General features: G+C 43.4%; 2 protein-coding genes across 3 annotated transcripts in view; one reads left to right on the forward strand and one right to left on the reverse strand.

The window, feature by feature from the left end:
* NEDD9 (neural precursor cell expressed, developmentally down-regulated 9) overlaps nucleotides 1–12,349 on the reverse strand; it is an 84,505-nt gene extending 72,156 nt beyond the window's left edge. Inside the window, exon 1 of the mRNA XM_048940770.1 lies at nucleotides 12,260–12,349. The gene's annotated coding sequence lies outside the window, so the exon portion shown is untranslated. The remainder of the gene's footprint in view (nucleotides 1–12,259) is intronic.
* Nucleotides 1–26,375, forward strand: part of TMEM170B (transmembrane protein 170B) — a 151,708-nt gene that overhangs the window by 73,271 nt on the left and 52,062 nt on the right. For both annotated transcript variants that reach the window (XM_048940776.1, XM_048940774.1), the window contains exon 2: nucleotides 284–407. In XM_048940776.1, the coding sequence (XP_048796733.1) occupies nucleotides 320–407 (88 nt within the window). In that variant the 5' untranslated portion in view covers nucleotides 284–319. The remainder of the gene's footprint in view (nucleotides 1–283; nucleotides 408–26,375) is intronic.

Genomic DNA, 26,375 nt, shown 5'->3' on the forward strand with positions numbered 1-26,375 from the left:
TGTGAGTTTTTGTTTTTGTTGGTTTAGTTTTCAGTCCACCAATCACAGCAAGTTACATCCCTCAATAAACATCTCACCAGTATACCAGTTACAGTCATCCAAGTAGAAATGTGTACGTGCTGTTTGCTAACAAAAGAAGAGCACGCCATTTGGCAGCAAAAGCTTTCAAAGCTCAACAAGCTTCTGACATATAGTTGTATACATATATGATTTGGAAAAAAAAAAAAGTTCTGTAAACTATTTTCTTTAATCTTGACCAGTAATGAAAACCATTTGTTTACAGAAACTCCTGTGCTGCAGCACGAGAGGCTCGCTTGGAATGCTGTGGCTTGGGAGGAGGATGAGCTCATGGCACAGACGGGGAGGTGAGCACCAGACAGCATGCTGCAGCCAAATGGTGCAAGCAGGTAATGGTGGTATTTGGTTTTCTCACATACAGAAACAGCTTTTGAGAGCTTCGTGCTTCAGCAGCTCTGCTGCAGAGTGTGCCGCCCATGGGAGATGGTATGAGGAACTGACACCTGGCCTTGACATGGACCAGTTCCAGGGGAATTCAGCTTGTGAGAGCACTAATTGCTGCACAGATTGGGCCCAGGGCTTGTACCAGTTCAGCTTGGGGTCTGGGATTCCAAAGTGTATTTCCCTTGCTGGGTCATTGAATGTTTGTCATGTTTATGTCGGTACAAGGCAGAATGTGGTGCTAGGGGCTCTCTCCAGTGGTATGCCCTGTGCAGTGCCTGGTTTTCTGCTCCTCCATCTTGCCTCAGATATGTAGGGCCATGCATGGCCATCTAATTTCAAGAATGGGAACAAGAGCTGTTGTGTATATTGCTCTGAGCCATTCGGTCTTGATTAGAACAGCAGTTAATGTGAAATTGATGCACTGTAGTTCATGGGTCCAAATAAACCTGCTTCACTGCAGTTTGGTTGCAGAAAATTAATCTGGGCAGATGTTGAAGGTCATGTCTTTACTGCAAATATGAAAATGTCACCTACTGGAGCACTGTGGAGAGCTATGGCTCCCATTTTCCAGAGGTCTGTCACTGGAGGCAATAATGTGTGCAGTTGCATCTGAGACCAATTTTAAAGGAAAAATGTTAGCAGGAGATAAAAGAAGAGGTGACAGTGTGTTGCCTTATCAGCCACCCTGGCTGCGCCTGTATAAACGTGTGATTGCCCTTACATGGAACAAATGAGAAATGAACCTGAAACACTGCTTCCCAGTCTTTCCCTGGATCAGTCCCCTACTTCTGCAGGGACCACCTGCCTTAGGAGGAGTGAATCCACTACCTGTGCCAGCTCTTCCTTCGTATGTGCAGACAGACAGCCTGACAAGAGAAGCAAAAGGAAGGCAGAGGAGTTGGTAGCTTGTGCATCTCAGAGCTGTTATGCCACAAGCACTAGACTTAGCAAAAGGGCTGTTGGAAAGCACAATAATCTCAGCCTCTTCCTTTATGTCCTCACAAGGTAATGCAACATGCAGTCTGGCTTCCTGGTTACTGACATGCCTGACAAGTGGGACCTGGCTTCTGACCCCACCTTCTCCTTCCTGTCCTGTGGCCATTTGCTGTGGAATTGGACAGGGCTTACAGGAGAGAAGCTGGGAGAAGTCTGCCAGGGAACCTAACAGCAGGTGCAAGCCTTGGGAGCGAGGATGAGAAGTTGCCCTTCTCCACACAGTGCATTTTTCAAATGTGCTAAGTGATTTACACTGGATGAGATTGGGATTTGTGACCCAGTGGCCCTGGCAGTGCTCTGACATGTGTGCATGGGCAAAGAAGGCGGTCTCAGTACTTCTGCTTTAGTTTGCCAACGGTGATAAACTCACAGTTGTATATAAACACTTTTTTTTTTCTTTGTTGGACAGATGACAGAGAAAAAGATTCTGCATTTGGAACAGTAGTGCAAGTCATTTTCTGGTGACACTGCTTTTCTAAGCGTGCTTTTCTAAGTGTGGAAGCTGTGGAGGTCAGATGAGTGCCTTCCTGCTTTTGCAATACCAGGAGGTTTCAGTTTACTGAACAGTTTCCCTGGGAGACAACACAAGGCGTTTGACAGCTTTGTTAGAGAAGTTGCTTGGAGGTGACTTTCTCCAAATCACTTTTGTAGTAAACAAAAAATCCTACTTTGTCTCAAATTAATCCTTTCAACAAGAATTGATTATTTTTTTTTCCAGGGACTTACTAGTTGTAAATTTTTTCTGAATTTGGAAGGAGATATTTTTGAGTGGAAAAACAATGGCCACAATTACTTTTGTTTTGATGCTTGACCTTATTATAAAGAACCCTGAAACAATTAAAAAAAACTTTGTTATACTCCAAACTTAAATAATACAGTGTAGGGGAAAAGGGTTATGTTTTTCTCAGATTTCTTTATTTTTGCATTCTTTTTTTCTTCAGACTCATTCTTTTGAAACCTCAAATATTTCTCCTATATAGTATGCAGCCCTATTATTCCCCTATATGCATCTAGCCCAGTTTATAATGGACTCAGTAGAAAAACTTTCTTTAACAACAGATAATCTTAAAAATGTTTTCCAAGGAGGGAAGGAAATCTGACCCAGTCAGCCCTCCCATGGAATTACTCAAAGCAGAGGCCTTTTCTGCGTGATATGAATTTCTGCCTTCTTGATGATCCTTTCCAGAAAGCATTCTTTAGAGGAATGGATGGTGGCTCTGATCAGAGGGATCTGGATATGTGAAGGCTGTGGGATGGTAGATGTGAAGGATAGAATGTGCATGTTAGTAGGTTGGTGCATCTTTGAGATCTTGTAGCAGACATAGGACATTCTAGGGCTTTCCATTGATTTAGGGTCACCAAGTGGGATTGAAATCTCCACCTGCTTGCTCTTTATGCTCAGCAATGCTAGGTGGTCTGAAGGCACCAGTGGGAGAGGAGATTTTAGTAATCCTGATGAGATCTCAGCAGTGAGAATTTGTTGTTGGGAGAGAAAAGTGGTTGAACTCCTCTGCGCTCCCACCTCCTGCAGGATTTCAAGAGCTCTCCTTTCTCTCTGCTTTGGTGCTTTATTCTCCTGCTTTCTTCCTTCACTGTTTTATCCTTCCTGTTCTTATCACCACCCCGCAAATTCTGCTGCTTTTGTTTTGAGTGCCAGCAGTTAATGAGGACAGTCCCATAGCATAGGGCTTACTGTGAACAGAGCCTGAGCAAATCTATTCCTAAAAGCATGGGCTAGTTCTGTTTTGTTTTTGATTACTATTTGTTTGTTCAGCACTGAAGCTCTTAAATTTCCAGATTAAACTTTTGGAGGTGTGTCAGAGATGTGCACATGATGGTAGGACCGCTGAGAGCATCTCAAAGGATTTGCACTGGGAACACAGCACAGGCTGAGCTGAGAGAAGCTTTCCATAGTGATGCTCTCATGCTTTCTCTAACTCTTCAGAGAGTGGTTCTCACCCTTTCTGTAATTGAAACAAGCTGACCAGAGAGGTGCCTTGAGGCAGGTCAGCATGCCTACTGTTATTTGAGGGATGTGCTTTGCCTGACCATTTAGCCCTGTACAAGTTTTCTCTGCTCTGTTATTGCCCTTCCTGCTGGGAGGGAGCAAGTTCATTCAAGAGAAAGCACCAGGGCGGGTTGTGGGAGAGGAAGCATGTTGCTGACAAGGAGGAAGAAGGTAGGGTGGAGACCGAGGCTTTGTGCAAAGACCTCTTGGAAGTCCCTTGATCATCCTCTTTCACAATTCTTAGTGCCTCCTGCATGATTCCAGGAAGTCCTTAACTCTTACCTAGTTCCCTAACTACTGCCCTCAGTAAGAAAAATAACACTTAAACCAAGTGCTAGCAGGTCTACAGAAACACTGAGTCTGTGCTGGCTTAACTCCAGCAGCTAAGGACCACCTCTTGAAGGCTGGCCATCACAGAGTAGCCCTGTAAGCTAAGCCAAGTGAGCAAATCTGTGTGGAATGGCTCCAGCGCTGCAAAGACTCCTTCATGTTTCTTTAAGCTCAAAAGCTGGAGAATTCAGAGCCAGTACTAAATATTTGTTCCACTTTCAAAGCTGAGCATCAGGGAGCCATTCCTTAAATAGTGAATGTCTGTTCTCTGAGCACAGATGTGCTTATAGCATAGCTCTTGCCAGCATTTTCCCTGCCTCATGCTTTCCACAAACGTGCATATAGATTTCTAGCCATCCATTTTTACCCTTTAAAGATGGTGTGAGGAGTAGTGGTTATTCCTTCTCTGATACAGGTGGCAATAATGTTGTACAAACTGCTTTCGGCTTTAACTGGTAAAGCTTGCCACACAAGCTATCCTATTTCTTGTCAGAAGTGATAAATTGGACACAGTTTTGGAGCAGATGAAAAGTTAGACAAAATACATTAGTCAAAGACACTTCAGCGTATCGGTTACTCTCCTGTGGTATGCGGGTAATAATTCAGTTCTTAAAACCTTCCATCTGGGTTTGGGAGGTCACCTGAGTTCCCATTGCAGGAATTTAGCACTGAGTCAGTGTGAGGTAGCAGTACTAACCTGCATGTGAATTGATAGATGGCTTTGCATTGCTGTCTGTGTAACTAGAAACAGCAGCTGGCTCCAGCCTGGAATTTGGGATCCTGGTCTCCACTAATCCATCTTCCTGGAACATTCACATCATGCACTATCACTTCACGCAGGCACTCAGTCCCAACTTAACTCAGCTCTATTCCTTCTTTAAATAGCATGAGCTGGGCAAACCCAAGGTATTACCTTGGGACAGCTCTCAGAGATGCAACAAGTACAAGCTGACATGTCCCAAAGGTCTGTTGTCCACTCCTGCCACCTTTGGTGGCTGTGTCTTCCCAGTTTATGCAATGGACAGGTTGTCCTGGAGCTGCGTCTCTTCAAGGAAATACAATAAGATCTTGATGTAAGGAGTCAAGTCTTTGTACACCTCCTGCATCAGCTTCCTTCCCCAACCAAATGAAAGGCAAGGGTGAAAGTTTTCAGTGTTTTGACCAGATTTTCTACTAACAGTTTTTTGTTCGTTTGCTTTCAGCAACTCTGCTTTTGCTTCTGAGTAGAAATTTTATTTCTAGCCCCAGTGAGAGGACAGTATGTAGAGGAAGTCAGAACGGCCAAGACAAAACTGCAGAAATTCCTACTGCTGAGATCTCTACTTCGTGCCTGTTTACCAAACTTTTATATCCATCATAGTTCAGACAGCAATAATAAGGTCAGGCATCAAGATGTTGAAGCCAATAGCAGCCAGCTGAGTCAAATAAAGAAGGATGGAAGGAGCGACTCAAATGGTTGAAGAGCATGAGATAAGCTGATAAATTCTTTGGTAAAATGCAGGATAGGTGATATATAGGGGTTAAAAGAAGATAACAAAATTAATGGTGATCAATATAGTTTTTGAAAAGTGTATCATGTCAAAAATCAATGTGCTTTTTGTAAGTTGTCACCTGTTTATTTGATAATGGTAATGGTTTTTATATTTACTTAAATACACATTTCTATATGAATTTCTATAAAGCAAGTATTTTGTTCCAGATGATATTTGGAGTCACAACAAGGCAAGAAATATAGAAGATGAATTCAAGACATTAATTGAATTGCAATCTGGCAGATAGTCAAAAGTGCTAAAGAGATTGCAAAGGGGGAATCATTCAGAAAGGACACTTTTGACAGATGCACCAAAAGTCTCAGTCCTTGGCTCAGAGCTGCTCAGTCCCTTGGTTTTTGGCATGAGAACAAATACTGTATTTCATTAGGCAAAGATCATGATGATGCAACCAGTGATAAAGTGATTTTAGGACAGCGTCAAGGACAAAACTGCTTTGTCTGACAAACTCATCTCATAGAAACAATGTGCATTTAAACTGCCGGTCAAATTCAAGGTACTTTCAGACTATAAGTGTGCTTTTAGTCATACTATACAGACAGTGTTCTGCAAACCAGTGACTTAGCCAGGCCCGTTGTTATGATGGGCAATCAGCTAAACACGCGTTCCCTTTGTGATACAGTACACCTGAAAGCAAATGCTACTGTCTTGTTGAGTAAAGGTCAAGGAGGTGATATTTCCATGTGCACCACGTCAATATTGAAATACCAAGTCTGCTTTTGGTGTTTACACATTTTAAAGGGATATTGACAGATGGACGGAGAACAGAGCATGAGCATAGGTTGAACCGTGCTGTCTAAAGAGAGGTGAAAGAGGCTAAGTCTGTTTAGTTTGTGAAAGATGAGGTTTGATATTCTGCCACCGGTACCAAAAAGCAAAGGGGTGTCTAATAATTAATTAGATGTTGAGGGTGGACAGATTCAGATTAGAAAACAGGCAACTAAAAATGTCTTTTGTTTTCAGTGTCAGCAGCCAACCACTTACTTTGGGATGTTGGGTTTGTCTGTCAGGTTAAGTCTATCAGCAGCAAGAACGGAGTCTTTTTGAAGAAAGATAGGATGCTGGTAAACAAATTTGTGTGAGGTGCATGTGTTATGATGAAATGGTTTTAACAATTTTGAGTAAAGACAGTGAATGTCTGGAAACAATCCCAGTGTTACAGGCAGTAGCGCAGTGAAACTTGGTTTGATCTGAGCACTGCAGGTAGAGATGGCAGAGCAGGCAGCAAGAGTCGTCTTTCAGCTTGCAAACCGAGGGTGAAGCTCCTTGGAGATGCTGCTGCTAACTAGAGCAAGCTGCCTGGTATACCATGTTTGGCTCAGTCCTCTTGCTAACTTGGAGCCTTTCAGGATCTAACGAGCCCTGAAGCTCTTTCACTGTGGCTGTTGATCTGAAGACAGTCTTTCAAAATGATGGTGAAAGAATGAAGTTCTTTAATACAAAGGGAATTAACAGTGTGTTTCTTGCATGGGTTTATGACACACTGATTATTGATGTCGATTTACAATTTTCAAATCTGGCGTGTCATTCAGTATATAAATCTTGTATAACGTAATAGCTGCCAAATTAAAATCAGAGCAAAGCATGAGATGAAAATTCTGTCTAGGTAGACATTTTATAGGTGATAATATAGCAGTAAGTGCAATGCAGTCATTGAAGAAAGATAGAAAGGGAAACTCTTGGCTCCCTTTCTGCTACTCTGTAGGAAAGAGAAGTTCTGATAAAGACTGAGAAGTAACCTAGATGCTGTACATGTATATGTAAGGATCAGAACAAACTTCTTGGTCCACAGCGGATTGTGAATCCTAGTTTTGGGAGTAGCAGTTGGTCAATGACTAAGAGTACTGGCTTATATGCATGCAAAGCAAAAATCGTCTTCAGTCTGAAGCTTTCTTCTCACTTGAATGTGTTAGCAGTTCAATCATTAGATGTCTGTCTGCACTGAGATGCAAGATGTAGCATCTATACGTTAGGCAGTATTTACAGCCTGAAAATCTATTCCTTGCTGGCTTAGTGAAATATTCTGTAGGCTGGAAGAAGTGTGGTAGCAGGCATACCTATCTTTACAATATGTTTTAAATGAAGCAATTGCATTTTGAAGAATGTGCTATGTGGTGGGGATAAAGTAGGAGTGAGAGTCAGGGGTCACTGACTTCTCTGATAGAGAGATAGAAGCTGAAAGAGAGGAGTAGAGAGTTGTTAATCAACATAGAAATAAACTGACTTTTTCATAAATAGCCTGCCCCCACCACCACTGAGATCAGTGTGGGCAATTTATGAGGCCCGTCGGGCATATGAGAAGCATAACGATGTAATATTGTGTAAATATCTGTCCTGTATGTGAGTGACTTTTACCTGCTGAGGCATCATGGGCCAGAAATGAATACCAGCAGCACTAACACACTCAAAAAGCCTCTGGATCCCTTTTGAAGGCCTTCCTATTACTTCCAACAAAGCAACAGAGAACAAGCTTTTCTCTTACAGGTAGCATGTAATATATCTCATCTTAGTTGTGACTGTTTTGAGGCTGGAAGAAGCTTGACTTTACATCTATTTTTTGCTCGGATAAATTTCCAAAATTGGATAAATTTTACCTGTAGAAGGACTTCTGAAGTCAGTATGATTGTGCCTATGCTAGGATCAAAATTTTGATGGGGTCATTTTCTTTTGCCATGTGTTTCTCTTTGCAGCTGTGCTAGCCAAAGTGTAGAGAAGGTTTAAGGGCTGTGGTCGTGCATCTTTCTTTCATAGCACTTGCATTAACATTTAGAGGCATGGTTTCCTGGGGAAATACTGGTGGAAGGTGGATGGTTGATCTTGATGACCTTGGAGATCTTTTCCAACCTTGGTGATTCTATGATTGCCCATATGCTTGATCTGATTCATGGGACCTATTGATAAAAGCTTGTTTTGTCAAAATTGCTTGCTTGTGTTGGCATTCCCAACCACTGTATCAGCATCTCACAGAGGAAACTCCAGTGCTGACTTGTTTGGGTCAGCTGGGGAATTCAGCACTCTGCTTGCCCACACTCATCGGCTGACACTGACTCTTCATGTGACCAAGGCAAGTGGCATGGCTCAGAGATGGAGGGATCAGCCACGATAAAACTAAGTAAAAGAAGTGGAAACGTGGACAGAGGGAGGTGAGATCTTCAAACAGCACCAAAATGAGTGCTGAATGGGGCAGTCACCAATAGCCAATAGGTTGGCATATTCACTGAGAGGATACAGGAGGTGGACATGCAGCATTTCTTCAGACTTATGTTCTCAAAAAGCTGTCTGTTATTTCACTTTCCCTCATGAAAGCTAATGTTTATCTCCAAGACCTGCTTGTCACTTAAATCTCTATACTACTACACCTCGATCACTGAGGCAATGAGAGAGAGGTTGTTTTGCAAGAAATGCTTAGGGTGGATTGACACCAATTGTTTATTTGTGGAGGCAAAAAATGCTGAAGACTGAAGGAAATAACTGAAAGAAGAGGAAATGAAAGCTTATTCTAATTTCCAGCCTCAGCACACTACAGCCCAGGCTACACCCGTTTTCAGAGTGTGGGAACAATGCTGTCTGTCATCTGAAGTCCTTCGCCCTTTTCTGTATGATGTTTCCCCAATGAGGGTGTGTGTGGGGGTCACCCAGCCTTCCGTGGCTCAGGCTCAGCTCAGGGACTGCACTGCAGCAGGGTCCTGGCCAGGGTGAGCTGGTAGCAGCTGAGAAGAGCAATCCCACCCTTCCTCCCACTTTGTCGGCATCGCTTGCTGGGAGCAGCCGGCTGCTGTGCTGCTCTCTGTCCAGCCTCCCACATGGCTATTTTTAACATGGATCAGCATCTCGATTCCCTTCATGTGGCCTCACGCTCTTGCCAGGAAAAACGGACTGTGAAGCTACAGAGTTAACCTCAGCATCTTCAGTGAGAGCAGGCTCCCTGCCTGCCGCCCATCTCCATCTGCTCTGCATGGTAGCACCCCCTGCATGGACAATGTCCCGAGATCAGTGCCTGGCACACATTTATTTACCTGTGCTGGAAGCCTTTCCCAAAGTAATGTGAAAGGCTTTTCCCATTTTTGTGGTGCATGAGTACAAGCTTATACTGCTCAGCACAGCATGTGTAGGCCTGGGATCACTGAAAAGCTATTCTATGCCACAATACATGCATTACTTGTAATGTCTGCTAGTAGAGTCAGGTATTTTCCTTTTCATGAGAAAATCATGCTTTTCATTGTGAAATTTCACTCAGTTTCTTTCTATAGCCCTCAAGCCTGTAGTACCCAAGACAAGAAAGGATTTCTGCTTGTAAATAATTAAGATTACAGAACTGTGGGAATAGAACTCTAAATGGGAGACTGCACCAAAAGTGCATTTCTGTGTGGAGTTTGAATACTTTATTCCTGAGTCTGACTGTGCTGACCACAACAGACTCCAAGCATAATCCATTCCCAGCTGAAGTCAGTAGGGGTAGGATCCATCCCATCTCACTTGAAAGGTCAGCACTATACATGGCTGTATCCAGAGCAGTCAGACAGACTCCCTTTGTAGTCAGGAGAGTAAATGTGTTTTGGCACTCAGTCAGAACTATTTTAGATTTCTGTCTAAAGATGTGGACAGACTTCTCTTGGTGGGCGGTCAATCAGTTGCCAATAATGAGTTCAGGTTTGGATATCTACATCCCAAGGCAGCTGATATGTACCCTCAAACTTTCCACTTACTGGCTCCAGACCAGATCTTGGTAGATCAGCATTTAGTCCTGACTGCTCACGTAATTGTGACGATGACCTTTTGAGTTGTTGCTTCATTACATCTTGAACTAAGTGAATATGATGCTAGTGGAGATGCATAATTTACCAACTCTCTGCATTCTTGCCAACTGTTCAGTGACGTCTGCCAGCTCTTCTGTGACTTTCATGACAAATTACAGATTACAGTACAAGATTCACAGAATAATTCAGGTAGGAAGGGGCCTCTTGAGCTCACCCAGCTGCACCTAGCCAAACTCCTGCTCAAAGCAGGAGTCAGAACAAGTCATTCAGGGCTTTGTCCAGTTGATCTTTAAAGTCTTCAAGGGTGAAGACTGCATGACCTGTTGCTGCTACTTGCTCCACTCTCTGCTTGGCTGTGCATATGGGGAAAATTACTTTCCTCACATCATGTCAGAACATCTTCTATTTGCAGCACACAGCAGGCACTGCTGGCTCTTCCAGGGCTCCCAGGTCCCTTGCAGCAGTCAGTTGGTCCCCCACCTGTGCTGTTTGGTATGATTTTTGGCAAAAAGTATCATAGGGACTGGGAGTTGTGGTGAGAGTTAGCAGTCATTATGATTATTAGTTATCATTAAGCCACGTATTTAGAATAACGTCAGAGATCAAAAGTTCATTGGCATTTTTTGGGAATATTTTCCTAAAACAAAACGCTCACTGGCATTTATTATTTAGTTGAATCCTGGAAAAAAAGAATAAGGAGCCTGATGTGGAAACTTTAATAGCTCAAATAAAAAGAACAGTTAATTATATTTTGGGAGATGTTGATCTTTTCTTTTTGGCATGAAAGCTGTGAAGTGCTGAGGTGCTCAGGCTTGTTGTGTGCAGGCTTTTCTTGTCTTTTTGGCACTCAGCAGTGCAGCATATGAACAACCTGCTGCTGCTGTTGTATTCAGCCTTGTGACTCCCTTGCAAAGCAGGAATGAATTGTACTCACTGTTTGAAAGGGAGAAGCTCTGGTGCAGAAACTCAGGCACTTCTTGCCTAATTTTAGCTGCCAGAAAATCAAGCCTCCAAACCCAGGCTGGCAAACCACAATCCCTCCAGAAAGGGAGAAACAAGTTTCTCAATTGATTCCTTCACTTAATCTCTTTCCTACCTATTTCAGAATAATTAGTCTTAATTACTAGTTTTTAATCAAGGCCTGAGGCTAAACTCTCAGCTTGGGTTAAGTTTGGATATTACCAGGTAAGTGCTTCTCCCTCCAACTAGCCACGGGGAACATGGAATCATTCTAGGATTTTCTCCAAATTAAACGATCCTCCAGACCATCCCTTGTGTTTCCTGAAAAATACCTGGGAGACACTGGGGGCTGAGGGAGGTGGTGAGCAGGCAGTTGTCCCTCTTTTCCATCAGTCTTGCTTTTGGCAGGACATTTGCTCTCTGCTAATGTAGATTCATGGTTGCTGGGGAGTTGGGTTTGATATTTCCATTCCTACTACCTTGCATCTGTGAGTGGTCTCGGCAGTGGGGCAGAAAACACTCCCATTGGAAAGGACACTGACCTATGTCAATGGAGAAATATTGCTCTTTAGCTGATAGGGTGCTTGGAATTTCAGTAGAAACAGTACTAAAATACTCCTCATTTCCACTTCTTTGCTGCTGATCTTGACTACTAATTTCAGTGATACACCTCTGCGGGCTTGTAGGTGAAACCCAGCTGCAGGCAACTTTTGCTGGAGGTTAGGGCTTTGGGTTTTTGCTTTATATGGTTCTCAAGAGACGAGCTGAATTCTCACACTGGGAGTAAAAATTACCAGTGTGTGTGCAGTACAAAGCAAACTGATGGCATCCTGGGACACGAGCTATCAGTTTTATATCTAGCCTGTGGGGGTCCTGGCTGGGTTGCACTATTCACAGGTTTGACTAAGAGAGCACTTCAAACAAAGAAACTTCAATACAGAACGGAATCTTTGATCTCATTTTCCTGCATATTGAAAAGCTCTCTTGCACAATCCACTCATAGCAGCAAAAAGTGCTACAGGCTCCTGTTCCAAGAGCCAGCCCCTGCCCCAGCTTTTCCTCAAAGGCGCCTCAGTGTTTTGGGTAGAAGAGTTGTGCGGTAACCTAAATGACAGCAAGTCTCAATTAAGATTTAGTTTGGAGGTTAAAACTATTCAATGATTTAGTCTCAGGGATTAAGGAAAACAAAACCTTACCGACGGCTGGATAAAATTCGCATTCCTTTCAATTGTGATCATCCTACATCAAGGAAATGTTTGAAATGTTGGCAGTCTCCTACGATATGCCTGTGAAAGTTATTATATTGCTTTGAGTAATTTCAGAAAAAGGAACCAAAAGCTACAGCACAAATGTGTTGTATAAATCTGCGTTGGGTTCACTGCTGTTTTTATAAAAATAGTTTGATCAGTGCTGGGTCCCAGTGGGTGACCTTTAAAGAGACCACATCACATGGAGGGCCAGAGCTGTAGATCTCCACCTCCATGCTGGCTCTTCACAAGTGTGCCTCTAGACAGCTATGTCATCTCTAGCCATAAAATAAACTGAAAAATGTCTGTGTTGCTAAAGAGTAAAAAAAAAGGAGCCCTTTCCTCCTCTCTGCTGGAGCAACCACGTCCCTAGGCTGCAGGGTGAGCTGCTCACCTGCATGGGGGAGTAAGGGAGCATGAAACCTCCCTCTTCCTCACTTTGAGTGAAAGGGTCCTGGGACAGAAGTCATAGTTACATGGCACCTTTAGTTAGCTGTTTAATTAGTGTGAGAACAGTATTATTTGCTAGTTACATCTATCAGCAGCAAACTCTTAATCCTGGAGGAAGGGGAATGATTTTCAGAGGGGTCTTCTGAAGCATAGAAACTCCTAGGATATGTATATGGGATAGTACATCCCCAGAGATGCTCCTTATTCTGAGTGTTTATGCTTAAAGGAGTAGTTCAGCACGACATTAATGGTGAGGGGTTTTTTTTTGGTGAGACTGTACATCTAATACTTGAACTAGGTAAATTATGCATTGATTATTGTGGTGGAAAATCTGCTTAGGCATTTTCTTTCCTTTGTCTTCAGTGTTTCTTGTTGTTGTTGCAGCTTAGAAAATCTTGTTCTTGCCACTTTTAATCAGGAAGCTGAGCAGAAATAATCAGCACTGTAGTTACACAATGGTGACTTATTTTTAGAAATATATGCCAGGGAAATATGAGACAAAACAAAATTCTGCTGGGGTGTCCTGTGTTGAGTCACTCAGAGATCTGTTTTGGCAAATAAGAGTTCATCTGATGGCACTTGTGGAACAAGCCATTACTTGAAGGAAGATGAAGTGTTAATGAAAGTGGATGTGTTTCCTTTTAGCTGCATTTTGGATTCATGTCTATGACAAAGAGCAGCCAAGGCTCTTTCTGTACGTGTCAATCGCATGCTGCTACGTGGTGGCCAGTTACTCAAATCAGATTGCTCAGAATGGTTTCATGGCAATTGTTTGCTGTCAAAAATGTACGTTTCCAATCAAGAGCTTTTCCCACTATTTTTCTTTGGGACTTTTACCCTAAGGCTATTAAAATGTCTGTGTGAGTTCAGGAAAGCTCTGTGATGAAGGTACAGAGTCTGAGTGGCAAAGGGAGGTACAGAGATGAGGATGCTTTGTGGCCACATCCTCCCCTGTGAGCAAATTCCTGCACTGTCACAATATGTCTCAAGACATGACGTGAAACTGATGAAGAAATGACAGGCTGATGCATCACAAGCAGTCAGGTCAGACAAGGCAGCCTCTTTCAACTTAAGAACCAGAGTAACTGAGTTCATTTTTTGCAATTTGGATGATTCTGTAAAATAAGATCCCTTTCCCCTTCTTTAATTCTCTTCACGATCACATGAAAATATACTCTCTTCAGCTATTTTAGTCCTTAATACTGCTTTTCATTATCTAGAAGAGCCCTTCAGTTCTTTTCTAGTAGCAAATGATGAGAGGAAAAAAACTACCATGGGGAAGGGGAAAAGAGCACAGACCAGCTCTGGTTTAAGCATGCATAAAAACCACAAAATCCTCCAGAGTTTTTACTGTCCTAATTGAGCACATAGATACTGCAGTCATTTCCATACAGCAAGTGATGTCTAGAAAGCAAGGTTAGGCTTTCTATGACAGGTAAGTGAAAGATAAAGCAGCAGGCATGCACTTGTTGGAATGCCCAATTGGGCAGTGCAACCCCCACACAGCTCAGGCACTGGATAGAAAGATCTCGATCAGTGGTTGGAGGGAAAAAAGCAGATATTTATCTGATTTTCCCCCGGCAAAACTTACTAGCAGCTGGGTTTCATCAAAGCATCTGCTGAGGTGTTGAAGGAGATGGTGTTGCAGCTGAGCTGTGACGAGTGTGTCACTTGTGTCTTCCTTGTTATCCCAGGGTCTGTGCTCTATCTCAGGAATCTTTCCAACTGGAATACTGGATGGATCATTTACAGAGCATGCTGTGCTTACAGGTTTTTTCTGAACTGCTCTCAAGCACCATGTAGAAACAATCACTGTGTTTCAATCAAAGGGATTGTGAAGATAAATTGAAGATTTTTTTTTTTGCCCTGTTGTACAATGGTCTGTCTATATCTCCTAGGAATCTTGTTATGCAGACTTCTTTTATTACTGCTGAGAGTGGAGAATTGTTGGCCTGGCCTTAGGTGGGTTGTCAGAGGGTCTGAGAACAGCTTACCAGATGCTTCAAACCAAATAATGGCAAATGAAGTCCTTGTTATGCCATTCACAGACAAAGAATAGTCTCTGCTTTTCAGTTTGTTCCCCAGATGCTGTTGGGAATGTTTTAAATATTTGGTATTCATGATATACTGTTTGGTTAGTGTTTGATTCATTCAAATAGTTTTCCGCTGAGTAGCAAGAACAACAGTTTCCAGTTTCAATTCTTGAAAGTGCAAATGTAATGTTTCTTTGAAATGCTGATATTTGCTTAAAAGATGCTCCTTCTGGTAAAATGCCTGCCATTAAGCTTGTATGTTAGTGAACTCAGAAAGTAGTTTGTTCTAAAAGAGCAAATACAGGTGAAAGAAAGCCAGCAAAAATGATTTTGTTAAAAATAACATCTAAACACACACAAACAGCAACAAAATGCTGTAACCTACAACCAAAGGTATTTTGAGAAGATGTGGAATATTAACTATTCTTATCAATTCGCCCGCCGTGGCTACATGGGACAAGCTCTACCCAGGTGCAGATAAAACCCATAGGTTTGGATTTAGCAGAAGGTAGACTCAATGTTTTAGTGCCTTTGGAGGTGTTAGGGCAGCCAGCAGATGCATTTTCAGCAATAGTCCCTTCAGGTTTGTGGTTCTCTGTGGAGTACCACGTAGATTGGAGCTGGGGTAGGAAGAAAACTTGCTTTGGAGTTGATTAGAATGACTGGCAGAAGGAGCCAATGGGATTGTTAGGAGAGTGAGACACCTTCCCCAAATTACTTCACTCTTCCTCATCCCCTTTCCCTCTTGAAACACCAGATTCTCCCTTCCCTGTTTACACTCCTCTCCCCTCTTGTTGCAGGCTTGAATTTTGAATGCTCCTGCTGCAAGCAGCTGTGTTTCACTAACCATCCAAGCTTGGTCCCTGCCCATTCATTCATCTCCAGTTCCAGAAGCAGACAAGCCAACAGCACCTGGTTTGGAGGGAGTGCCAAAGCTGTTCTTAAGAGGCAGTGTGGCTTGTCTGGTGAAGCACAAGCTGTTGTTATCTGCCTTGCTTTGTTTTTCTTAGTAGCAGACCAAAAAAAAAAATCCATATTCCAGGCATTTAGTTTCAGCACAACACTCCCTTGACCATCCTTGGTCAAGCTTGGGCTCCTGTTTATATGACATTCTTAACAGCACATGCAGCTTTAATTGTGAAGATATGTTCATAGAATCATAGAACCATAGAATCATAAAATGGCCTGGGTTGAAAAGGACCACAATGATCATCAAGTTTCAACCCCCTGCTGTGTGCAGGGTCACCAGCCACCAGACCAGGCTGCCCAGAGCCACATCCAGCCTGGCCTTGAATGCCTGCAAGGATGGGGCATCCACAGCCTCCTTGGGCAACCTGTTCCAGTTCATCACCACCCTCTGCATGAAAAAATGTTGCTTCAGAGGAAGCCTTGGCACCGTAAGCTGAATTTTCTGTCTTTCTGTTATTTTCTAGAGAGGAGTGGTTGATACAGACTTCAGCAACTTCAGCAACCTACAGTGAGGTTGCCGAGGGTTGCTTTTTGTGAAGCTTGACCACTGTGCAGGTGTTTCCATCCTTGTCTTTTCCTCCTGACTGTGTAGGGACAGGACAGTAAAAGGACTGGGTCCTTCTTTAGTAATTCATGGGGTGTTGCTCAGCTGAATTACACTCTATGAGCATTTTATCTAAGTATAGCTTTTTTACTGAGGCAATGATTCCTTGAAATAAGGTGAAAGCAGACAGAATGATTCACTTTCTGCTTACAATACACAGTGTCACCCAAGGCATATCCTACTGCTGTATCCCATCGCCCCAACTGGTGTTTCTCAGAGGCTGGCTGGGTGGTGCAGGAGGCCATGTCATATTTCCTGAGTGTTTGTGTGCAATCACAGATGAGCAGTGAACATCTGCAGAAAGTGAAAGAAAGAGCTGTGCACCGCTGACACAGCTTTGCAGTCGTTATTCAAATAATGCTCGCAGATGCTTCTTAGCTCGTTTTTTTTTCTGCTTCTTAAATCCCAGCAGCATTAGAAAACACCTTGCCCAACACCATAGGCTAGCAAAGCAGTGATCATTTTCTCTCAGAGAGTGGTCAGGCACTGGAATGGCCTGCCTAGGGAGGTGGTGGAGTTGCCCTCCCTGGCAGTGTTCAAGAGGTGCCTGGATGAGGAGCTACGAGAGATGGTTTAGTGCTTGTGGTAGTGGTGGTGATGGGAGGACAGTTGTACTAAATGATCTTGTAGGTCCTTTCCAACCTTGTGATTCTGTGATTCTATGTTATGTTCCTCAGCCATTATAAATCATGTATATTTAGCACACACACACACACACAAAAGCATGATTGAAATACAGCCACATGAAAATCTCTAGGCTAGAAAGCCTAGGATTGAACAGGAATGCTGAAATAGGCCTATCTACCTTTTTGCAAAGACCAATCTCTTCTGTCTTGAAGACTCCATTTTAAAATTATCTTTGAGCTTTCTCACATGATAAAGCTCTGTTTAGAGAACTGCCACTATGCCTTGATGTATCCACAACTGCCTGAACTAGACTTCACTGTATATTCAGCAGTAAAAAGGAAATGAGAAACTTCCTGTCTGACAAATACAATAGACGAGATAATTAAATGCTGATGATCTATTTGGTTACATATAGCTTCCTTGGAGTAAGGATGGCCTTCTCCAGAACAGTTAATAGTGTTTCCTCTCAGCACAGCAGGTGGATGGGCTTTGGCCACTCAAACAGCTCTGCAAATAAATCCACTGCTGTCAGGCAGCTTCCTGGTTCACCTTTGGAAATGATTACAAGCGAAACAAGTCTCTGTATAGAACTTAGCAGTAGCAGAAGAGTGGCAAGAGGTAAATTGCAACAGTCGGTTGTCAGTCAGAAGATATTCCTCCAGTGAAACAGCCTGTGGCAGTAAAATGGCGAATAATGCAGCCTTCACAGAGCTTGCATGAGCTGACAGGGTTACTCAAACCCCACCGTGCTGGTGCTCAGCTAAGCCCAGAGGGACCCAGCTGAGCTCGGGCCATGTGGTATTGCCTCTCAAAGCAAGGGGAGCAGCTGGGGTCACTTACCTGGCTGGGGATGCTCCAAAATCTCTCTGCAGCCCCTTCCCAACTCGTTCCTTGAGTTGGTAGCCTGAGAAGGCTGTGTCCTCCCAGTGGTTTGTTGGGCAAGAGTTGGTTGTAAGAGTATGCTTGTACTCGGTCTCCCCTCTTTCTTGTAAAAGAGAGAAACCGCAAATGTTTTTCTTCCGGTTTTAGTCATTTCCTTTCAGCTTGGAAACCTTGTTTTTTGACAAGATCTCGCAGACATTTAGGCTGAGTGCGCCTTGAATAAAGCAGCTCATGTGCAGAGTTCTGCAGTCTCCTTTAGATACCGCGTTTGGTGTAGCTACCCCATGAAATCGTTTCCAGATATTTTTTCATTTGGCAGCCCTAATTCCTGAGAACGTTGCTTCAGTGCTACAAATTTTGAATTGTATACTTCTGCAGAGTCACACTGAGGGCTTTAGCAGAAGGATGGCTACAGGCTGCCTACCTTTGTGCAGCCCAGCACCAATCTGGGCAATAGTCACAGGCTACAAAATGTCCTGAAGCACCAAAGTACGCTCCTTTCCATTCTTGCAAATGAGTAAGAAGTCAAGAGCCTGAATTACTTTTTAAAAGTGAAGGTAAGGGGTATTGGGATTGCTGAGGACCAAGGTTTCTTTCCCATGCAGGGAGGGATGGAGGCTTCCTGTGCACCTCATCATCAGCACGGAGATGGGACAGGACCCCATCTAAATCAACAGTGGGAAAGTGGGGTTAGGTGTTTTCAGTGACAAAATTCCTATAAATCACAAAGCAAAAGAATATTCAGTGGAGAAGAGAGCAAGAGATGATGAGGATAGGTTCACACCTCCTCATACCTCTTGTGAAGCCCTTTCTTCAATCCCCAGCCCAACAAAAGTAATGCAGGCTCTTCAGGGGCTGTTTGCAGGGTCTGAAGGGAACAAGATATCAAGAAGAGGCCATGCATCCATGCTGCCCTTCTTCAAGCAGGAGAAAAGTTAATTAATTCAGGAGAATGATGCTAATATCCATCACTGGAACAATACAGAAAAACATTAGATTGGATATAAGGAAGAAGTTTTTTACAAGAGTAGTGAAGCACTGGAACAGGTTGTCCAGAGAGGTGGTGGATGCCTTCTCCCTGGAGGCATTCAAGGCCAGCTGGACGGGGCTCTGAGCAACCTGTAGCTGTGGGTGTCCCTGACTGTATGAATCCTATGATTCTATGAATACTGAGTAATTGAGTGCTTGTGATGGAGCATAGATGAAGTTGGGAGAAGGTGGTGTGGAAAGGCAAGATCCAGAGGGCTCTTGCCACGGAGTGGAAAAATTGAGCCAGACCTCCAAGGTCAAAAGAAGTGGACAGAGGGGAGAGGGAAGCAGCAGGTCATCAGCAGGAAACTGGAGATAGCAAGGGGAAAAGGAGTGGGAGAGAGAGGGGTTCATTTATTGCACTTTTTCAGTCTCAGTGCACATGGCTTCCGAGTGGGATACTCACTAAAGTGCTTCCTGATGGAAGGTTTAATTTATTAATTTAAGAGACCCCCCTCAGCCTGTCCCCAGCTTTGTTCTCCTCTGAAAGGGATAAGCAGCCGCAGCTGATTTATCACCTTACAAAGCTGTTTATGTTTTTGCCTTTATTTAAACTGCCTGTTTGCTAGCACTAGCCATTTCCATCCGTGACATGTTTTTAACATCATCAAATATTCCTAATCTCCAGACTAATCAGCTGCTCCCTTAGGTAAACATGACTGTTAAGTTGCTTGTGGAACATTTTGCTGAAGACTGGTGTTTGCATCAGAGACAGGAGGAACCAGGCCTGCAGCTGGTCATGCCAATATCTTTTTTGAAGTCGCATTTCCCTTGTGCTTCATGGGCCAAGTTGGCTGCAGCTCCTGGTCCTATCAAAGATAATTTGTTTTGAAGATGGCAAAATCGAGATTTCAATTTTAGACACAAAGAAATGGTTTGGGCATCCTATTTCCCCCTTGAACAAATCTTCTGTTGCACAATGTTCTCTCCAGTTGCCTGCCTTGCCCTTGGTTCCAACACTGTCCTCTCTGCTGGTGCAGCAGGCTGGCAACATGGCTGCTCCTGCACATGGCTGTGCGTACCAGAGTGACTTGATCAGCTTCATCTTGCATGCACACATGAGCCTCTCTGTGTTAATGTCTGTTGCCTCTGCTGATTTTTCCTTGTTTTGAAGAACATGCCACCTGGATCGTCCTCAAGGTCTCGTTACGGGTTTTTAAACACTTTGCAGTAATTTCAAATAGCAAATATTGTCTGGGATGTGGTAATTGCTCCTAGAGAGATACTAAATATTATAGTAAATCCAAGGAAACATATCTAAAGACACTCCTCTGTGTGGAAATGAAAGGTTATCTTTAGATAAGAGAGAAGAACCGTATGCTTTTGCCACTGTGTTTGGAGCGTATCGTTTTCCTATTCAGTACTGGCCCAACAGATCATTCTTCCAATGAGTGGCTTGCACCCCCGTTGCAGTTGTCTGTGATCATTTTCCCCAAGTCTAGTAGCTCTATTTTTCTGAGGATATTTATTTCCTCAAATTCTCTTCCTCTATTGAAAGATTTCCAACTGCAGAGATACTGAAAACAGCTACAAGCTGTCTGCCTTGGGTCTCATTCGTCCTTCTCCATCTCTCACAACAGGTTCATCTCTCTGCTGAGAAAGAAGCTATCCTGATGCATCTGCAGGCATTAGAACCTTTCATCCAGCTTTGGCTGAGCTCGTGTTGAAATTAGGTGAAATGCTCTTCTCACTGGGCTGTAGGGTGAAGCTACAAAAAACACTTAAAGCTGCGTTCCCAGCACGGAATCATAGAATCACAGAATGGTTTGAGTTAGAAGAGACCCTTAGAGATTATTTAGTCCAACATCCCTGCAATAAACAGGGACACCTACAGCACATCAGGTTGCTTTGAGCCCCATCCAGCCTGACCTTGAATGTCTCCAGTGATGGGGCATTCACCACCTCTCTGGGCAACCTGTGCCAGTGCCTCACCACCCTCACTGTAAGCAAACTTGTTCCTCATATCCAAACTAAGTTTCCCCTCTTTTAGTTTGAAACCATTTCCCTTTGTTCTATCACAGCAGACCCCTCTCAAGAGTGTGTCCCCCTCTTTCTTCCAGCCCCCCGTTAGATACTGAAAGGCTGCTCTCCATTCTCCCAAGAGCCTTCTCTTCTCCAGGCTGAGCAGCCCCAGCATCAGGGGTTTGCAGGAAGAGTTGTGGGCCAGAAGGAGCCTTTTACAGTAAATCCGGTCCCACGCCTGGTTTGACGTCCCAGTCTGAAAATGGGTACATTTTAAGGAGTTTTGTGTTCTGCCAGAAAGGCTGCAGTACAAAGCGCTCGGTATGTTTTTCTGGCAGTGGGACAGACCAGCCCAGACGGCCTCTGGTTTGGATGAGGACTAAAGTGAGAGAAAAGACAACAGTGGCTTCTGGGTTGTTGTTTTTTCTTTGCTAAATTGAAAATACGTGTCCAAGGGACACGCTGTATGCACAGCCGTGGAGAATGACACACTGCCTGGTTACAGCAGCGTACAGAGACCTTGTTGCCATACCCCAGTGCACGAGGCTGTGCTGGGCAGGGAGAGGGGCCAGCCTGTAGCTGGCCTGATGGAGTCATTTTGGGGTTCTGGTTCACCTCCTGGCTTTGGGATGCCAGGTACCAGAAGAAATAATAGGAAGAAGTCACTGTGAAATGGGAAGAATGCAATCGGATCCACAATTTATACCAGCTGCACTTTAAATCCCCTTTCGTCTGCTTTGTAACTGAGAGCTTTGGAGGCAGGCTTTCTCTCAGAGCAGATAGATTACTGCATTAAGATGTTCTCTGGATATTTTGTTTATCTGTGCTAAGGTTGAATTGCTCAACATGCACTTAAGTCAATAACAAGCAAACCCAAGGTCTATCTTTAACCACTCCAAATTGTTTTCCCTTAAAATAACGGAATGCATAATTGCTATGGCTTGAGCAATTGTTTACAAGTGTGTTTTGGTATTTTTGGTGTAGAGAAAAGAGGGCAGAATGGCAGGGGGAAGTGGGAGCAAGGCACTTGTCCTTTCCCATGGGACCAGGAAAATTGGGGCTGCCCTGCAGCCATGGGGTGACATCATTCTGAGGGGAAAGGGCTGAGATGGGGGGCTGCAAGTGTCAAATGCTGATGTGCGGGCTCCTGCTTCCCAGGAAAATACATTTAAACTGGGATAGGTGCAGGGATGGGTAATTAGGTTCATGAAGTGATTAGGGTTTGTTTTTATTTAGGGAGAAGTATTACAAAAGCTTGCTTGTTGTTTAGCTTTGCATTAAAAACTTCAAGGGAATACAACTATCCATAGATACTTCAGCAAATACACAGCAGTAGAAGAAGAGACCTGTTTATGCTGAGAGAACACACTGACCTGAGAAAAATGGATATTGAGTGATGCTGGGAGTGCTGGGAAAAGACCTCTGCAAGTGGGAGAGCAAGAAGGGAGCATTTCATTCCAGAGGAAAGCAATGAAGATGCTGAAGGGACAAGAAAACAAAAGTATGTGGAGTGATGGAGGAGCTGGGGCTGTTTAGTCTGCAGAAGAGGAAACTAAAGGGAGACCTCATCACTCTCTACAGCTACATGAAAGGAGATGGCAGGGAGGTGTGTGTTGGTCTCTTTTCTCAAGTGACAAGTGATAGGACATGAGGAAATTTGCAACTCCCATGCTGCACCAGAGGAAGCTTTGATTGGGCATTGGGAAGAATTTCTTCACAGAAAGGATGATCAAGAGTTTAAATGAGCTGCCCAGGGAAGTGAGGGTAATTTACCATTGAGGTAATTGAGAAATGTGGATGTGGCACTAAGGGATATTGTTTAGTGATGGTACTTGGTGGTGTTGCATGATGGTTGGATTTGATGATCTTAAGGGTTTTTTTCCAACATAAATTATTCTGTACTTGTATAATTAGTGCAACAAGAACAAACCCAGTTTGAAGACGCAGGTTGAGAGACATGGTATGAACTATGAGAGGGACATCATTTTCAATCTTGCTGCAGTGGTTACAGCAGGGTTCACAATATCTAATGACGAGAAGCGTTTTAGTTGATGGGTAGTTTAACATGGGGAATATTTAAGATCACCCCAAATATTTCTAATGCCTCGTGCTTGCAAAGCGTTGTGAACAGTACAGTGATGCTGTTTTGACTTTGCTTTGCTTTGGGTTTATGTAGACCGCGGTAAAATTCTGCAACAGGATTGAGAAGAGTAGCTGTGAAGAAACAGAGCTTTTGTGAAGGGCTGGAGCATGAGTGAGGGCACTTTCAGCAGTGCTGTGCGTTGCGTGCCTTGCTTGTCCTTGTGTTTATTACCCTGTTGTTTAAAATTAATGGGGGTTGTATGTATCTTGTAAATGAACATATAGGATCATTTCCAAAGTTTCCATCCATTTATTTCTCTCCTAAGAAGAAGCTAATGAGATCTGCAGAAATTGTTCATCGTAAATAAACTCCTTGACAAATATTTGAATGTCTTTGTTTAATAAGTCAGTTGTAAATATTTTTACCATAGCTCAATTGTTACCAGAAATAAGTCAGTCCTGGAATTTACTCCCTAATATGTCAGATCTTCCTGGAATAACTGCATTCCAGAGGTCACATTCTGTGAATTTCTTTCCTCACTTAAATCACTCGCCAGTCTGAAGGGTCCTATATGCCTGCTGTTGTGAAACCCAGTAGCCATCTGCATTTAATCACTTCCAGGGAAAAGAGCTGTATGTAGTGCTTCTGGATCTGTTCTTTGCCTTTGAGAGCAAGCATCATCATTATTCACATTTTATGTGCACATGAAGGATGGCCTTACCTTCCGTTCCCAGAAAAGCACAGTGGGGTACTGCTGTGATCGTAGTGATCATTCTTCAGTGTGAAGCGGTAACGTTACGCTTTAATATTACTGCTACGGTACTATTTTGATATGAAGAAAGGAGAAATGTGCAGCACTTGGGCTTCAGTGAGAACAGAATGCTGTGGTTTCATGCATCGTATTGTTTTCTGTAATTTAAGAACTTCCAGTCTGGCTAAAAGTTAGAAATCAGCCGAGAGTCTGGAAAGGGCACAGAGAGGAAAAGGAGAAGTAATTCCTTCAACCAGAAATGTCCAACCCACAGCCTGCACAGCAGCCCAGCTGGCAACATGGCCGCTCCTGGCGCTGTGATGTACAGGCAGTGGCTCTTCTCAGCAGAGCGGCCCCCGACAAGCACCCATCATTCACAACAACCCAACACAAAAAACAAACTCCAATATCCACTTGTTGTACGGTTTTGTTTCTCTCTCTTTTTTTTAACGTTTCAAGAAAAATATGCTGACTATGCTGAGAGATGTGTTTTATGGCTGAGAATTTTCTCTGTCAAATGGTGTTATTGTGCTCTTTGTATTGGTTGTAGCTGTGCTAGAAATAAATAGCAGGCATTACCTTTGGAGCAACTTGTGTGTATGAGGCCCTAGACGATTCCTTTTTACTCACTGTGGGCAAAAGTTTGGACACCTATACCTTAAACCAAACTGAAATTGTCACTGTCCTCGGGGCACGACATGACCCAGTTGGTTGGGAGAAGGATGAGGGAGGGAAAAGGGACAGATGGGGTGTGCAGGTGGTGGGATGTTCCTCAGAAGACATCACCTGAATCTACGAGAACCGTTTCACCCTATGTCTTCAGCATGAAAGATATCCAAGTTGCTAAAATGGGACAGAACTAAAGGCCAAACTCCCTTTTGCTTGTTTATGCCATCTCATTTTTCATTAGGCAATAGACTCGTTTCAGGATCAGAGGGAAGCGATCACCTTTATTTTCTTCTAGATGAAAAAAACCCAACAATTCCACAGTCATGTATTTTCCTTCTTCTTCAAAGTGTAATTTATCATGAATGTGCAAGCAGAAAAAAATGCTCATTCTGAACAGCCTACATATATATATATATATTTTCCAGGCTAACAGTGAGACAGTGATCCTGGTCATTTGATGAGAAAATAGGAAATTGGAGGGTCCTTCTAGAACAGACCCCACTTCTTCTCTTTTTAGTATTTTGCATGGAAAGATGCCGAGTTTGGCAACCTTTCAAAGCTTGCGGTCTTTTGGCTGAACTATTTTGAGTCTGGGAGCGTTTGGTTATTCTTTGCCCAAATGTCAGCACTTTGCTCTCTATTAGACGTGTGCAACAAATGATTTCACTTAACCAAAGCCCTGGTTTTCCACAGGAAACCGTTTGCAGTGGATGAAGGCTTGGCTTTACCTTGAACAGCATTGTGGCAGAGCCAGGTGCCTGCAGCAGCCTCAGAGAATGCATTTTCACACAAGCTTCTCAGCAATGCTTCTGACAGCAAGCAGAGCAGCCACCAAGACCCACAGGGAGGGCAGGGAGAACTTTTACTTAAGGAACCAGAAAATGCTGCCTGTGAGGTTATTTTGTTATTCAACAACTTACCTTGTGAGGAAGGCGTACAATGTTCTCCAGATGAGGGATGAGGATTTTCTGTGTTTTGGACTGATTCAGAGAGGCCCCTCACAAAATACTTGAGAACAACCTAAAAATAGCCTGCTCCACTAATACCAAGGAAACACTTCTTTTTGCCAAGAAACTGCAATCCTATTTTTCATGCCCACTGATTTTGGAAGGCAGACTTACAAGTCCCTTTGTGTTGGGCCCCTTTCTGAGTAAAGAGCATTAGGAAGATCAAGGTTGCTTTGTGCTTTGTTTGAAGAGCTATCAAACAGCAGCAGTATCAGATAATGTGGATTATAACGCTACAGCTCTCCACAATTTTATGCGTTTTAATTACTGGTACAAAATGAATTCCGCAAGATATCTGAGGCTCAGAAACAGGCACTAATTAAACATAGTGTGGTGATATCTCTGTTTTACTGAACTGCATCAACCACAAAATTCTCTAACAGGTCAACACAACCTCCTCCTCCCCCTCTGTACTGCTGGTGCTGAGCAGCGCAGCATTTTCATAATCATCTGGTTTAAGTAATGGCAGATAAACTCAAAAAGCAAGAAGAAATTGGGCCAGGAAATCCAGTGGCCTTTCCAGCAGCTTTTCACAACCTCTAACACTCTTTACCTCAAATACCCAGCTGAAGTTTTACACAAAGAAAGCCCATTTTTCTCTTCACAGGACTAACAATGCTACAAAGACACGTTAATATATGGAAAGTAGATGCACAATTGGCATCCCCTGCTCATGGAAGACCTCAACCCAGCCAGCAGTTTGCAGAGCTTGACAGTGAGATAACTCAGTCTCAGAAACCTGCCCTGCTATCCTCTCAGTGCCTTTTTGGGAGCCCAGCTGTGCAGGAGCACTCTGATTCTCTACCTTGAGCAAACATGAGTAGGTCTGATCACTGAAGAAGGTGCAACTTTGAAGGATATGTTCACTTTGAGAAAAAACATTTGTTGGGGTGGCAGGAGGAGGGATGATCCACAGGATGTGTCAGGGCTAATAGATAAGAGCTGGATGCCCCTCTACCCATCCACATGCTTCAGTCCAGTTTGAAACTGAATGGGATT

The sequence above is a fragment of the Lagopus muta genome, chromosome 3 (assembly GCF_023343835.1).
Source record: "Lagopus muta isolate bLagMut1 chromosome 3, bLagMut1 primary, whole genome shotgun sequence".
Taxonomy (NCBI): Eukaryota; Metazoa; Chordata; class Aves; order Galliformes; family Phasianidae; genus Lagopus; species Lagopus muta.